At 47.0% G+C, this 15,507-nt stretch overlaps 1 protein-coding gene across 1 annotated transcript; it reads left to right on the forward strand.

The window, feature by feature from the left end:
* The first annotated feature begins 3,661 nt into the window (after positions 1-3,661).
* LOC144123420 (uncharacterized) lies at positions 3,662-6,606 on the forward strand. The gene is made up of 2 exons (XM_077656251.1): positions 3,662-4,052; positions 5,463-6,606. Exons 1-2 carry the CDS (start codon positions 3,765-3,767, stop codon positions 6,510-6,512), a joined length of 1,338 nt encoding a protein of 445 aa, XP_077512377.1. The 5' UTR covers positions 3,662-3,764; the 3' UTR covers positions 6,513-6,606.
* The last annotated feature ends 8,901 nt before the right edge of the window (positions 6,607-15,507 follow it).

Consider the following 15,507-nt stretch of genomic DNA (forward strand, 5'->3'; position numbering starts at 1 on the left):
GAAAGGACCGTCGAGCACATGAGGCAGGAGCACCTGTTCGACGATATTAATGTAGGAGGCGGTACAAAATCGGCCCTGTATTCTGTATAGTGGTCCAAGGCCCTCTTTGGTTACAATCCCCCAAACGTTGATGCTTTTGCGTCCACTGGCTCTCACTTGGTGGACGTATCGGGGGTCATACCTACAAGAGAGGAGAACAATAAGTCAATTTAAAATTGCGGCAATTTACACCACAAACGTATCTTAAATTAACAATAACAAGAAAAGGCTCACAGGAATAAATTTGTGAAAATAGAAACAGGCACAAACTAACTAAATATTCGTAATAGGAAGAAACGAACCTCGTTAGGTCTGGTCTGTATACTTGGCGTTTTTGGTCCCACTGCGTGCAGAATGTGGACTCGTCGGTAAAGACGACATTGTGCCAGTCATCTGCTGTCCAGTGCAGATGGGCCTGTGCAAAATCCAGTCTTTTTGCTTTCGCTGTGTCGGAAAGAAGCGGCTTTTGGGCAGCACTTCGATTCTTCAGGCCTTCTTCCAAAAGCCGTTTTCTCACCAATTCTTCGCTGACATCGAGGCCAACCGCATCTCTAACCTGGCCAGCCGTCATGAAGGGATCAGTCTCGGCGGCGAGAACCAAGGCGGCATCCTCTTCTGCTGTCGTCTTCCGGACGCAGTTCCTTGCTGCATCACCTATGCGCCCTTCGTCTCTAAACGCGCAAATTATCCTGTTCACTGTCGCTACATTTAAATCCAAAGCCATCGCGATCTGTCTTTGGGATGTGCCGCTCAAAGACATGCGTACTGCAGCTACTCTCTTTTCCTCTGGCACCCGAGGAGGCATTGTTGATGCTGCGTGAAGCAAACACTCCAGAAAGCGGATGCAAGGCCTTATATACTGTGAAGCGCGATAGCAATCACATCTGATCGGATTATTTCACTTATCAATTCACACTTCCCTCTCCTACAGAAAAGAAGGCGGTACCACGTTGCCTTTTCTAATCCTTTGTCAGTGGCGTGCAGAAAACAGAAGGAAAGGCGATAACGGACAAAAAAGCAGGTGGGGTGGGGTCCGGTTGCCGGAACAGCCTGGCAGAGGGAAGCTGCATTGGACTGTGCATTGCGCGCACGCGCGTATTCTCGCACACTTCGCCGCTGTGCTCCGTTATACGGCGCTTATCGACTGGCCGGTCGATGCTCGCGCGTTCAGGTTAAAAAATTGGGCGATTGTACGTCATGGCAGTAGTATCAAAGTTCTTTACTTTTTTGTCTTTTTTTTCTGGCGCTTACGAGGACAGACGCCCATCAGTAAGCCCGAAGAGAAAATGTAAAGAAAAAATGAAAGAACTACTTCCCCAAAATATGATGACTGCGAGAAAGCAGGACGTTGCATCTTGTTTCCTGAGAAACACAGACTTTTGTTGTTGTTTTCAAATATGGGTACTTTCCTAGCCTGTAGTTCCGGTACCAGCTTGTAATGCCGAGTAAAGAAACAATCTAAGTGTTCCAAGGGGCACGGTGAAGCGTTAAGTACGCAAAAACAGAACTCACAGGCAAAGCAGTGGCCGATGGATGGAGGCCGTTTTCATGCTTCCGTGAACGTCAAGTGGGCGTCGGACGAAGACACGAAAAGCACGACAAAATTTGAGCCCCCATCAGTGTGGGAAGATACGCATGCGTGCTCTGCATCAGTCACTGCCAAATTTAGCGCGGTTTTCCGCACAGGAGCAGAAGTTGATGGCGCAAGGTACTCCTCACGGACACGCACAATTTTTATGCTGAATCCAGAAGTTTCCTAGCGGTAAAAGGTAAAATTACAGATCATGCTTGGCGCATGCCTGAGAACGTTGTTATGCTTCGTTCGCCAAAAACTGAAATATTTACGCCTTATTATTTTCATTGTTCTCACTAAGTACGTGTTGTGAACAAGCTTACTAGTTTTTTTTGAGGTCTTCCCTCGTTGTACCAAACCATGGCCTTTTAGGCCTAATGTTTGCGGCTATGACGGATTGTGAACTATGTGTGGTGCCCGAGGTTTATTAGGCTGTCAGTTGGCTGCCTTCTACTACGGACTTGTAGAACATCATTTCTAGTTATGTATTACTATTAAAAGTTGAAGTGTTCCTATCGTTTATCGGACGCCGCGCACAAAAAAAAACTACACAAAGTGTTTAATACATTCGAATCAGTGCGAAAGCGCAGATTAGTGCTACGTAGAATACGGCGAAGAGCGGGCAGTGCCGCGGGACGGAGTGCTCGCGCTAGGCAAACAGACAATGCGGACAATGCAACAGACAACGGACGATTTTGCTCGGGCTTGATACACATCGGATTAGTGCTTACTCACTGAACACGCGCAAGGTGCGGGCTAACGAAATATTAGCGCGAACGTGTTAAGGCTCCCGTTCTCCAGAAAATACGGCGTCGTCGTTTGGCGCTACGAGCGAAAATTCGGCCTCGGTAGGTAGGGCCACCTTATAAAGAGAGGGTGACCCCCTTATGCCTAACCTGGGGTGCAAAATTCTGCTCAGAACAAGATTCGAGGAACCAGCCACAGCCAAAAAATGGGCTGGTCACGTGACCTTGTCAAGTCATTGTTGGTCACCTGACCTTGTGGAGTCATCACAACCCGCCCACCGGATTAACTGTTAAAGCTGCTTCCGCCAGTTTCGTGCCACCGATAGGTATTTTGGACGTCATTGGGGGCCATAAAATATCAGTGCAGTCGAACGGGGTTGTCTGTGAAGCACATGTACGCCAGATCAACTGCAAAAGAAGCTCCAAGACAAATAGCATCATATGGCCGTTTTTCTGCCCATACAGCTCTGCTAAAAGTGAGTAGACCCCCCAAAAGATGACAATTCTCTCTTTGGAAGACTCCTGAACTGTGCTTAGTAGCAAGCTTACCCTCGCTGCAGTAACGCGCGTTTTAGAATATATAACAGGTATTGGGGGCCGTTTCTTGCTCTCTATCTTGAAGTATCACCTCTGCGCTGTGTTCATAGATTGCGCATCACAGTTCCGTAGCTGAGATCATACTTTGGACAACATTTTTCTATCCAGGTTTTCTTTTCTCCCTACATCATTGAGAGGTGCCCATGCGTCTGTCAGGGCCCACATTGCCAGAACACCTGTTCCCGGTCATCGCCAATTGACTCCGCTGTAATGTGAAACCCTGCAAATAATTTTTGTTTTTCGGTCGCTTGTTTTTCTTCCTGTTTGGGTAAGCGTGTACACACTGGCATATTTGACACGTCTAAAGCAGAAATCTAGTTTCGTAGGTCGTGCCTTGTTTTTCCTCTTAAGCGGAAGATATTTAGCTGACCTCTCATCACTGACCACCAGCTTTTTTGTTTTTCTATCGCTATGTTCTTTGAAAACTGAACAAATTTTTCTTTATCTTCGCTCACTCATGAATGGCGTCATACAGTAGCAGACCGGCGCGAGCTGTACAATTTTCTTTTGTCATTATTTCAGAGTATGAATCAGCATGTGTGTTTCGTCAGGAACAACAAAAGTAATCCCCCAAAGAAGTGACAAGACAAAAACTAGCGCTAGTGATTTGTATTTTTGTCGTTGGCAGCAGATGCCGCAGTGCATAGGAAGGAAGGAAGGCCTCAGACGTTGCTGGCACATACCCACTCAAATCACTGTGAGAACGACGAAGTTCGCGTTTGCGCGTGAGCTGGGCGCGCTGAGTGGACCGTAGAAGCGTTGGAGGCTCGAGTCCGGTCGCGGTCGTGTTCCAAACCCTGGGCGGCGCCATGGTGATTCCGGTGACGCTCATCAACGACATAAAGCAGGCCGTGGACCTGTCCAAGCAGGCGCACGCAGCGGACAACAAGGAGCAGTACGCCAACGCCATCCGTCTCTACCGCAAGGCCATGGAGTCCTACCTGAACGCGGCGCTGCTCATTCGAAACTCGTGCGCCCCGTTCATCGAGCGGGCGCAGCAGCTCAAGGCGTTCTTCGGCACTGACGCCAACGAGGACGTGGTGGTCGAAGGAATGCCAGAGATGAAGAAAATCCACCAGATCGCCGTTCTCTCCCAGGTGAGCGAGCGCTGCTGAGTTAAGCAGTGACCGTGAAGAGGTTGAGGGACCGAGCAGTATGTGCGGAAGATGGCTCGAGGTAACTCGAGGTAAAAAAAGGTAACTCGATGAAACAAGTAAATTGAGGGCATGACGTGTATAGCGTCAAGTGCAAGGAAGAACCATCGATAATGAAAAGTCTCAACCGTTGTTTTCGTTTTGTCGCAGACCTTGTATGTCTGCCAATAGGTGCATTTGCTGCGGAACTTCACCCCGTGCCCTAACAATAATGGAAACCCGTTTTTAAATAATATACCGTTAAGTTTCTCTGGGCAGCTCGGTCTGAGTTACGCTATCACTACTACCATGCAGTTATGCGCACTGCACAAGAAAAAGTACCTCCCTACTCATTTCCCGTTTTTCCTGGATGATCAGCTGCCAACCATCTCATTCAACCATATTTCATTCTCCATCAAGTGATTCTGCACATGAATCACGATGTCACCCTGGGTCGCTTGCGTTCAAGTAAAATTTCTTTTCTTGTTTGTGGAGACTCTTACATTTCTCCCCATAACGTGCCGAGCAGGTATATGATAAACACGCCTCTTCAACAAACACGCTACTGCCTTTTTCCTTATGGACTCTCCTATTGAAAGCAGGCTAAATTACTGACCTATTCAAAGCAAGCTTTTCAGTACAGTATCGGCGCTAAGAAGTAACGTACTGGCTTGTAGTCTTTTTTTTTTCCCGGGAATAAATTGCTTTGACTCAGCGCTGCTATGCCGCCATACAACTTCTTGAGTAAAAGTGAGCAATGGTAAGCAAAAGAACAGCTTTGAACGATTCAAATATTTGCCCGAAGCATGGTGGAAAGGAATGAGCGCGAGCAACAAAAGTCCGCCAAAAAGCCTTATTCAGGCTCCAGCTTTAAAAGTAAAATTTGTTCAAGAAGGCAAGTTCTCCAAACGAAAAATGTCACCGTCTGACCAGTAAACAAAACTCGGAGAATTAAAAGGGAACAAAGAAAGATTTCGACTCCTTGGTCCCCTCCCCCCACTGAAGAAAGGCGAGGTTTTCTGGACACTACACGAAAGCGCCTCCTCCCAAGCGCACACGGATATTGTGGAGGTTATCCAGGTGATCTTTGGCTCTACGAACCAACGCGGGGTTTACCTTTCCATTATCTGGCTAAAACGTCTGCATCATGATCAATTTCTTTAAGCCGCCCAGTTAGGCTGATGAGAGAATTCACTTAGTTATCGAAATATATAAGACGTCGAAACACAGCAGAAACAGAGAAAGTTTAGCCGTGTGTGGGTTTGACTCCACTTGTCAAGAAAAATAAGAATGGCTGTAAGGCGTACAAATCAATACTTTTTTCTATGTAATGTCGACCTCCATTTCTATACTGACCGTCTGTATTCCCTTCAGGTCCTTCCCCCATGGTGCACGGCTGCTGGAACCGTTACTTCCGGCAAGAAAATAAAATTCTGCGACGACATCCAAGGTATCGACCCTGCCAAGCTCCTGCTCACCCAGATCCTGGCTGACCCCAAGGCGAAGGCCGCGTCGACCATACTTCTGTACGGGCCGCACGGGACGGGCAAATCGCTGCTCGTCAAGTCTCTCTACGTCAAGTATCCGGAGAAGTTCATCTTTATCGTCGACCTCGACTTCTTCGTGATTGGCGGCCTCACGCATGACCCTTCCTTGATGACTAAGATGCTCGTGAGAAACTACATGAAGCACAACACCGCTGTGCTCATCCTCGAGGGCCTGGACCGGCTGTATTTGCCCGAGGTCCCGGAAGCCAAGAAGCCCGTGGTCGACGCCGTTAAATCCGAGCTTCTGGCCTATATGAAGGAGCTGGTTGAGAAGAAGGAGTACAAGGAAGTGGTCATCGCGACGGCGTCCCAGCCATGGCTCATCGCAGAGGACATGCGGAACACCTTCGAGGCCAAGATCAACGTCCCCATTCCCGAGAACGAAGAGGCGCGCAAGGCCATCATTAAGGCTGAGCTGTGCAAGCTACGTGTCCCCTCTTACCGGGCCGGCGATATCGGGAGCCTGGCCAAGAACACCAACCGCTTCTCGCGCTACCAGCTCATGCGCATCATTCGCTGCGCGCTCGCGCGCAACTTTCACAAAATTGAGGCGATCGAGATCAAAGAAAATGCCGAGAGACTCAGCCACATGACCAAGGCGGACATGGACAAGGTGGCTCCCCTCTTTACGGCCGACCTGAGCGAGGAGGACGAATCGAAGCACCAGGAGTTCATCGCGGCCAGCAACCCTGCCCCTGCCGCTAGTCCTGGCGCTGCTGCTTCCCCCAATGTCGTCGCTTCACCTCCTGCTGCGGCTGCTTCTCCTGTTGCTGCCACTCCTCCTCCAGCTGCTGCTGCCGCTTCTCCTCCTGCAGCTGCGGCCGCTTCTCCTCCTGCTGCCGCGTCCCCCGCCCCTGCCGCTCCTCCTGCCAATTAGCGGCTGACGGAGCTGCGTCGTCGATTACATAAGTGCAGTGGCCGCCAAATGGCGGCTGAAGCAATAAAATTGCGCTTATGCGCTTTGATAGTCATATGCGTGTATTTTCCTTCCTTTCGTTAACTTGTTAATAAACGCGCTCTTGAGGGACACCACCTCAGGGCGCGGGACATGGAGAGGACGGTGATTTAAAGTCAATCGTAGAGCACTAGGATAGAGAGGGGACTTGTTTTGGCGAATCCAAATGATAGCACTACGTTAAAGAATGGGTAAACAAGACTTTAACAGTGCAGCAGTGATTTGTCATCCAGAGCATCGACTCTTTTAAACTGGCATTCACCGAGATCCTGACACCGATGTGATTCTGCACGGGCTTCACGGGGCGGGCAACTCTCTCGTCAAGTTCCTCTTCGTCATATACCCTCAAAAGTACATCTTCAAAGTCGACCTCTACCTTTTCGTGACCTCTGGAATCGCGCACGACACAGCCAAGATGGGCAAGCTCTTAGGGACACTGCAGGAGGAACAGCCGTTACAAAAAATGTATGGGGTTTCTGCAGAAGTCTTGTTGCTCAATTGCATCAAATGAAGCATGCTCTCTGGCTTTCGTGATCTTTGTGTGGAGCTCTCGGCGAGTTTCTCCAGATAATTTGCCGTAGATTTTCCTATTTCCACTTGATAGCAACATTTCTGGCGAGCCTATGATGAATACTTTTGATGAGTTTCTTGTGATATCATGTGATGAATCTCTGTAGAGTTGTTCCAGAAAATTTTCCGCCGATTTTCAGATATCCACTTGATGTCTATATTTGTGATGAGCTTATGATGCATCCTTCTGCGGAGTTCCTGGTTAAACGATGTGTTTAATTTCTGTCGAGTTGGCACAGAAGATATGCCGCAGATTTTTTGACGTGCACTTGATGTGCCCATTTCTGATCCGTTCATGCCGCATCAGTTTGCCGAATTTTTGATGCAATCATTTAACGAGTCTAGTGTTTGTTTTATTGGTGTAGAAAATTTGCCGTACATTTTATGATCTCCACTGGATGAGTGCATTTCTGATGTAATCTTGTGAAGCGTCTGTGTAGAGTTTATCCAAGAAGCTTTCCTCCTATTTTTTATCGATCCTTGCTCTTTATATTTTTATTTGATTATTGTGCTTTCAAGTGTTTTTGATGTATTCTTGCGGGGAATTTTTACGCATATGACTGCAGCCTTTAGTGTTCCCAATTATTAATAATAATAATTGGTTTCTGGGGAAATGAAATGGCACAGTATCTGTCTCATATATCGTTGGACACCTGAACCGCACCTGAACCGCTGTCAAGGAAGGGGTAAAGGAGGGAGTGAAAGAAGAAAGGAAGAAAGAGGTGCCGTAGTGGAGCGCTCCGGAATAATTTCGACCACCTGGGGATCTTTAACGTGCACTGACATTGCACAGCACACGGGCGCATTAGCGTTTTTCCTCCATAAATACGTAGCCGCCGCGGTCGGGTTCGAACCCGGGTTACCAATTATTCAATCGCATAATTTATGAAGCCCGTGCGTGAAGGCATAGATTCACATCGAACAATGATGCGAAAAATTATATAGAACACGCCTGTGATATAAACCCACAAAGAATATGTAATGAAGAATCCGAGCACTTACGCAGACCTATCTATGCCTCTCATGAGGAAATATGACAGAACTGTATACATCGGCATCTGAAAACAGCAGGTGAATAGCACCACTCAGGAAATAATCACATCGATATGTAGCATCTAAACATTTATTAAAACTCAAGCATGAATTATGAACTAAATCTTTATATTGAAGCCCCCAAGTTAAGAATCGCAGAATTGCCTTGGCCGACGTACACTCTCAGTTGAGGTCGTGGTAGATCACGGATCAAAGGCTGGCCCCAATCTTTCCTACTGCGGTTTCAGAAAAGTAGGGAGAGGTATTGCTGAAGCCGAGAAAGCAAAATAAATACACTGCGCGTTAGTACGATGCAATTACTTTTAACGTTTATTTGTGAGAAACACGACTGCACGCCAAGGAATAAGGGAAGCGGGATGGCATAGGTTGGAGGCGCGGCTTGGCCGGAGTAGTTTTCCTGTTATACATATAGGAACACTAGGAGGAGTTACCTCCTAGAACTACCATCGTAACACGAATGTTTCTTACCATTGTAAGCGCAGCCTAAGCTCGATGGCCATATCGCATTCTATATCCATCAGGATGCCCCAGTCAATACACACGCAGCCTTTTCCCGAACGGAGGTAGCGCTTTTTTACTTACCTGACAGAATGGTCTTGGGCAGTGCAGAGTGCTGGGTAAAGAAACATTCACAAGAAGCAACGTTGTGCAGACACTGTAAAATAAAACCCTCTTTACGACACTGTAATAGCACCTAGCAATCAGAATAACACCTAATACTGAGTTCTAAAGCTCATTTACAATATATCGCTTGAAATTTGGCACCAAGAATGCCTGACATGAAGAACGACGCTGGGACGATCTTCTATGAGCACGTCCTTTCTTACGTTGGCTCTCGAATAATAGTTCATGACAGCGTCGCGCACGGGTGTAGGATGCACTACTGATCAGTCGCATCGCTCAACAAGTAGACACAACGCAAATGAGCAAAACAAAAATGAACGCCCAGGGCACCACATCATGGACTCGTCTGAAGCCGCGGCCAGGTTATGGTCGCTAAACCCTTCTGTCACGCGACCTGCTGCAGAGAATGAAGATACAAAACTAAAAAAAAAGTGCTTCGTTTTCCTCTTAACTTTAGCGCTTCCCTTCCTGTCCGGCGAGAGGGGGAGGGGGGGGGGAGGAAGGTCAATGCAGACTTAGGTTGTAACCGACTTCAGAGCTTTTGATTCTTTTCGTTGCACTCTTATTTGTTGTAGGCGCTCCCATATTTCCCATATTACAAATACTGATCAAGTCTAACTCCGCCAGTTTTTCAGCCTCGGACTAATATCTTCTTCCACGGTATCTATACTTGCTACTTTCGGCTCCGGGGTTCCTCAGTCGTGATAAGCAAGCGAATCGCCGCTACCGCTACCCCCGCACGAACCATTTTATATATGATACTCACCTTTCAGCACGGCCTGTAAAATAAAAACATTTTGATCATCGCCTTGTGCCTGCCGGTGAGACGCGAGTTGAATGAGCCAAGAGCGGAAGAACAGTAATTGCTTTAAATTTAATACTTGCATTCTCTTTTCGTGTATATATAAGAGATTCGTGATTTGCTAGTTCATAATTTCGCAGGCGAGAACGCAGAACGTTCTCCCTGAAAGCCTGACAAGAAAGTAATCGAGACAAGCGTAGTTTGCAAAAACTTATCTCATTCCTGTGTCTCATTTTGACTCATTCCGCTTTTCTACAACGTAAAGAACTGGAAGCATTGAATTCGTTTGGTGTTAAGGCTCAAGGCACGCTTACTGCATCTCAGATTTCGCCGTGATTAAGACATTCTCTATCCCAAGCTCAGGTAGCCCCTGAGAGAACGGAAAGAGGGCGTCAGAACGCGCAGGATTGTATGCTCTCCCTTTTGCAGTTTTCCTGCGGCTGTTCATAATTGTTAATAATCAAGAAAAAACTGGTAACGAACGCGCTCCTACTTACGGACTTGATTTCCCACTGGTTTTTCGATAGGAATATTTGATATGTAATTTAACTTTAAACTTTATTATTACTATCGTTATTTTTTTCTGAACGGGCTTCCCGTGATCTAAGAGGCTGTTCATTCCCTAAAACCAAATCATGAAGAGACGAAATATTGATAATTCTGAATGAATTTGAGCTGAATGCCTTGCAATGATCCGTAGAAAGACGCCTAAGTGTGTCTAATTCATCAACCATAGGAAGCCAGAATACCTCACTAATGTTAAAAGCACAAAAAGTTTGTGACGCGCTCGCTTCGAAACACAAAACAGACTTCATACAACAGTTTGCTTTACCGCGCGTACACGAATCGCATCGATGAGCTATGCTGTTCTCTAAATAGTCTTTTGAAATGCAAAGTCGAAACAGAGCAAGTTAAAATTACATCAACGTGTTATTTTCCGAACGAAAAAGGTACTGGCCCAAACCGAGAAAACTGCAAAGAACAGCTAGCGCTGCTAAATATTGCCCAAGCAAATTTTTTTCTCGCAAAGACAGGCAGCCGGAAAAACCGGACTTGCCCAGGACCGCAGTGATACTCTAAAGTTGAACCTGCTGAACCTGTACGTCTGTTGAGACACGCTGGTTAGAGCGTACGAGCTTGAGATGAACTCTTCGCTTCACTTACAAGTGAAGCACGAACCGCCTTTGCAGGCTGTGTGTTCGAAAGTGGGTTTACCTTCGAAAGGGCGCAGCGGGGTTTGTGGAACCTCCTCCACGCACACACCCCTGAGGAAGCCGGGCACCGGGCAGGGGATGGCTTGTACCCACTTTTACCGGTGGGTGTCCGGCGGTGGGTTTTGAGCCAACCACCTCCCGCAGCCTGAAGCGGACGCCCAGATGTTTAGGCCACGGCTGCGGTATACGAGATATCTGGCGCTCGCGGCGGACCATACATACAGCACACCTAGGCAGAGATGGAAGTCTTATCAGAGTAACTGCAGGAATCTCAGCACTCGTCCAGTTAAAATGTGGTAACGGTAACTGCGTGCTGTGGTCATAGTTTTGTATTGTTTTCGTGACACCTCATACCGGACAGATGTTGACATTATTAAAATAAAGAAAACTAACTAGCCTGCTGGTGATTTGGTGGGCTATTATAAACCTGCTTAAATTTAATTTGCTACGAAACTCGGAAAGCGACAATTAACTGCATGACACTATTAAGAAATGAGCAGACTTCCATACCTAGAGAAAAAAAAAACAGGTGTCCGGACAGATTATGGCAAGAATACACTGTAAAAAATGGCTTCAAGTGCATACTTACCAATTGCTAAAGCACTTTCGTATTGAAATGATTTGTTCATTGATACTCCCTATTTAAAAAGGACTTGCAAATGTAATTTTTCCAAGGGTCCTCTTTTTAAGCGAATTGGAGCAGGGAATGAAAGGGGTTCGCAATAATGATTAAAAGAAAAAGATGGCTAAATGGATGAAAAACGACTGGCCAGACTACTCAAGCCGAGGAGCGACCGATGATGCGGTCCCTGTGTCCAAACATTAAAGGGCAAAGGATTGGTCGGCGAGAGACCCGCTGCCGCCAGGTGCCGAAGTCTCGTCGGGTTCAGCGCCGGGAAAACGCGCAGCAGGTGATAGATATCGGCCACAGCATTCCGGGGTTTGCAGATTGGACTCCCGGAGCGGGCATATAAGTCTCAAAATTGATGTCACTTTCGAGTTACAGCAAAAGTAAAGAAAACCCCGACCCGTGTCCTCGGAAGCGCAATTTCTTCCGCATGTTTAAGACCACGTCGGAGGGTAATCACGCACTGAGGGATGAAAGCATGTCTCCGACGCTGGAGGTGCCCCTTTCTCGTTAAAAGGAGACGGGAAACTTCCAATCGCGGCCATCTTTCGTTCATATTCTTTCATTGTATGCATTGCACCGAACATGGACAACAATGATAGTATACAATCAAAATAAAAATAAATATTGCACTTCAAATGGATAAAACATTTTTATGACAGTTTTTTTTTTTGCTTTCGCGGCTTTGCCCTTCATTGCCATTCGTCTTTTTTTCTTGCGACTGGATGAGCAGAGATGTAGCTGCAGGCAGCATACGGTGACCAAAGTGTCTACATCTGTAAATCATTGTCACAAAATGTAAGGCTGATGGCTCTATTGTTCAATACAAGGCGCCTAGTTTGAGTTTGGCTTACAAAATGCACGAAGTGGCTCTATTATTTCAAGCCTTAAAATGGTAAGAGAATTCGGACCTTGCATGCGGCTAAAAAAAACTAAACTAGTGTAATAAATTCAGTTGGGACAGGAAATTTCCCAAGCCTTGCCAAAACGAGCTCGCCGAGACAAATGGTTTGAAGGATAAAGTGGTTATGAATTCGAAGCAAAAGAATGCGATTAATACAGTGGCTTTAGAAGTAAGTACAACCTTTCTCTGTAAGTTTTCCAGACTGACTTATTTTCTTCTCTAGAAATCATTCCCCAAAAGACACGTTGGTGCGTATGTGTAGCGCCGTCTTTTCGGGCTAACTTGAGCTATTTATGTTAATTTCCCTGGTAGCCGCTAGATGGCACTAGATGTAGAAAAATGCATTGTCACTAGTCCTGCGCATTCTACTGTGAGTGAATGTGGAGAGATGGACGTACACCTCGAACAGCGTGTAAACAAAATTCTGTGTGAAGCTTGGCAAGACTGCCACACAGACGTATGAGCTCGTTTGTGACGCTTACGGCAAAGAGATATTATCGCGGGCGCGAGTTTTCGAGTGGCAGAAGAGCTTCGTTTCGGGGAGAACGTCGGTGGAAAACGGCACAGGGCAGGGGAGCCCTTCAACCTTAGGGAATGAAAACAACGTGGCTCGGATCAGGGAAATCGTACAGCAAGACAGCACCATTACAGTCCGCATGCTATCAGATGCTCTCGACATTACTAAGGCAACACGCCACCAAATTGTGCGTGAGAACTTGGGGGAACGAAAGCTGAATGTCAGACTTCGGCCGCACTCCCTCACACAGGACGAGGAGGACATGCGGGCATAAGTGAATGCTGATTTGCTCGCCGAGGCAGAGAAGGATGCTGCATTCGTCGACAGCATCATTGCTCAAGACGAAACAAGATGTTTTCAATACGATTCGCTTACAAAGAGGCAGAGCGCCGAATGGCGGTCCACAAGCTCTCCGGCGTCGGGAAAGGTGCGGTGACAGAAGACCAGAACAAAGACGATGCTGATAGTTTTTCTCGATGCCAGATGTGTAATACACCACGAATTCGTCCCAAAAGCGCAGAGAGTTAATCAGGAGTTTGACATCCACGTGCTCCAACACATGCGTGATGTACTGCGACGCCGTAGCCCTGACTTATGGGAATCTGGACAATGGAGCCTTCTCAAAGATAACGCAAGGCCGCACACTGCTCTCAGCGTGACAAAAATTCTCGCCAAGCACAGCATTGCTATACTTCCCCATCCGCCATACTCGCCTGACCTCTCTCTATGCGATTTTTTCCTGTTTGCTCGTGTGAAGAGAGCCCTAAAAGGTCGCTTGATGGGGAGCGTGGAGGCCATTCAAGACGCCACGACAAAGGAGCTGACAGCCCTGCCAAAAGAAGCGTTTTCGAACTGTTTCCAAGACCTCAATAAGCGTTGGAAGAAGCGTGTACAGACTGCAAGGGAGACAATTTTGAAGGGGTGCTGGTCAAATTATTTCAATGTTAAACGCATATTTTAATGAACTCAGTCTCGAAACTTTACGGACAAAGGTTGTAAATTGAAGTAAGTTGTAATCTGGACAGTAGCACTCCTGACTGAACTGCGCGAAAGAAACGGGGACCAAGAAGAAACACACACACACACACAGCACAGCGCTGTGTGTGTGTACGTGTTTCTTCTTGGTCCACGTTTCTTTTGCGCACTTCAATCATGAACGAAATCCACCAACTAGCCCGCCTCAAAACCCTTCTTGAGTAGCGCTCCACAGGTAGTAAAAATTTATCTTAAAGGCACAACGAGGACGAATATAAGCTTGCCTGTATCGGTATTGTACTACGTTCTGACCTCAAAAAGACCACTCTCACTGAAAGCTGAGCTTCTGAAAGCTACAAAATACTAACAATGAAATGCAGGTGTCGTGAGCACGGTTCGATTTAGCGAGTAAAATGCTACCGTCAACGCCAATTTTTCGTTGCCGATTTCATCATGCTAAAACAAATTTACGGCGGTTTAGCTATGGCTAAACCTGGAGTGACGCGATAGCTACAGCTGGCCGAGTGGAACTTGCTCAGTTGAATTACAATGTCAGTCTTTCGCCGCTCCTTTTCTCTGGGCGTTCCTTCATCTTCGTCCCACTAGACACGGCGCATGCGCACAGCTGTTGCAGCTCGGTTTCGCCGGCGCACCGCGCCGCCGGCAGCAGCAGCTTCTCCGCACTACGTGGCTGGTCACGTGACGAACCACGTGACACGCCACGGCGCCGGCAGCTGCTCCGCAACACGTGACCACGTTGCGGTGGCGGCCTAGCCACAGGGTGGCGGCACAGCCACGGCGTGGCGGCTCCGCCACGCTGAAGGCTCAAAGTGCTACCGTAAATAACCTATTTACCACAATGAAAGCCAACACAATATGCATCATGAAAATAATGCAAAACAACACACCAAACACACCAAACAACACAGCCACGCTGAAGTCTCGGAATGCTACCGTAATGTAGCTATCACTAAAAAAGGCGATAGTGCCATTCACGTCAAAACGGTGGCACCTATACTTCTAACTTAGGACGCTATTAGTTTGGACCTCCTGGCGGGTAGAAATTTAAATCCAGTTCTCTAAGCGGCGAATGCTTCTTTTGCCGCCGGTCGAACGCCAACACAGCTAGAAAGAGCAAGAGAATCAGTTTTTATTCAGAACAGTAATTGGATGGAGTGGTCCACAGTGTCGCTTCAACAAATGAGAGCAAAGAGGTATACATGACTGTTCTCTCGGTCAAATGTGTTCGCTCGGTCAGTAAATGTTCTGCCACAAGGTGCAGTGGGGTAATGTGCACCATTTTTTGATACCACATTAATGGTTTCGTGCTTCCAGAGGCATTGTTTTTACACTATTAAAAAGTACTTAGACATCTGATACGACAGGTGCCGACAATAGTGGCCATTGTTACATTTCTACTAGAATATTCTCAAATGGCAAAAAATTCCAAAAGGCGTACTCTAAGTACGGCACAGAAGCACATACAAAAAGAGAGGAAATGAAAAACAAACAGTACAATGCCACCATTAACTCTTTCATGCGACCCCAGTTCCCGAGACACACCACAGCCCGGGCGCATGAGACGAAGCCACTTTAGGCAATCAGTGTCACCGTATACTAAATCACGTCG

Source organism: Amblyomma americanum, chromosome 3, assembly GCF_052857255.1.
Source record: "Amblyomma americanum isolate KBUSLIRL-KWMA chromosome 3, ASM5285725v1, whole genome shotgun sequence".
NCBI lineage: Eukaryota > Metazoa > Arthropoda > Arachnida > Ixodida > Ixodidae > Amblyomma > Amblyomma americanum.

Excerpts from the sequence above, each read along its gene's own strand:
- LOC144123420 (XM_077656251.1), top strand. The coding sequence starts at position 3,765 with ATGGTGATTCCGGTGACGCTCATCAACGACATAAAGCAGGCCGTGGAC. Across the intron at positions 4,053-5,462 it reads AGATCGCCGTTCTCTCCCAG|GTCCTTCCCCCATGGTGCAC; the intron begins GTGAGCGAGCGC and ends TATTCCCTTCAG.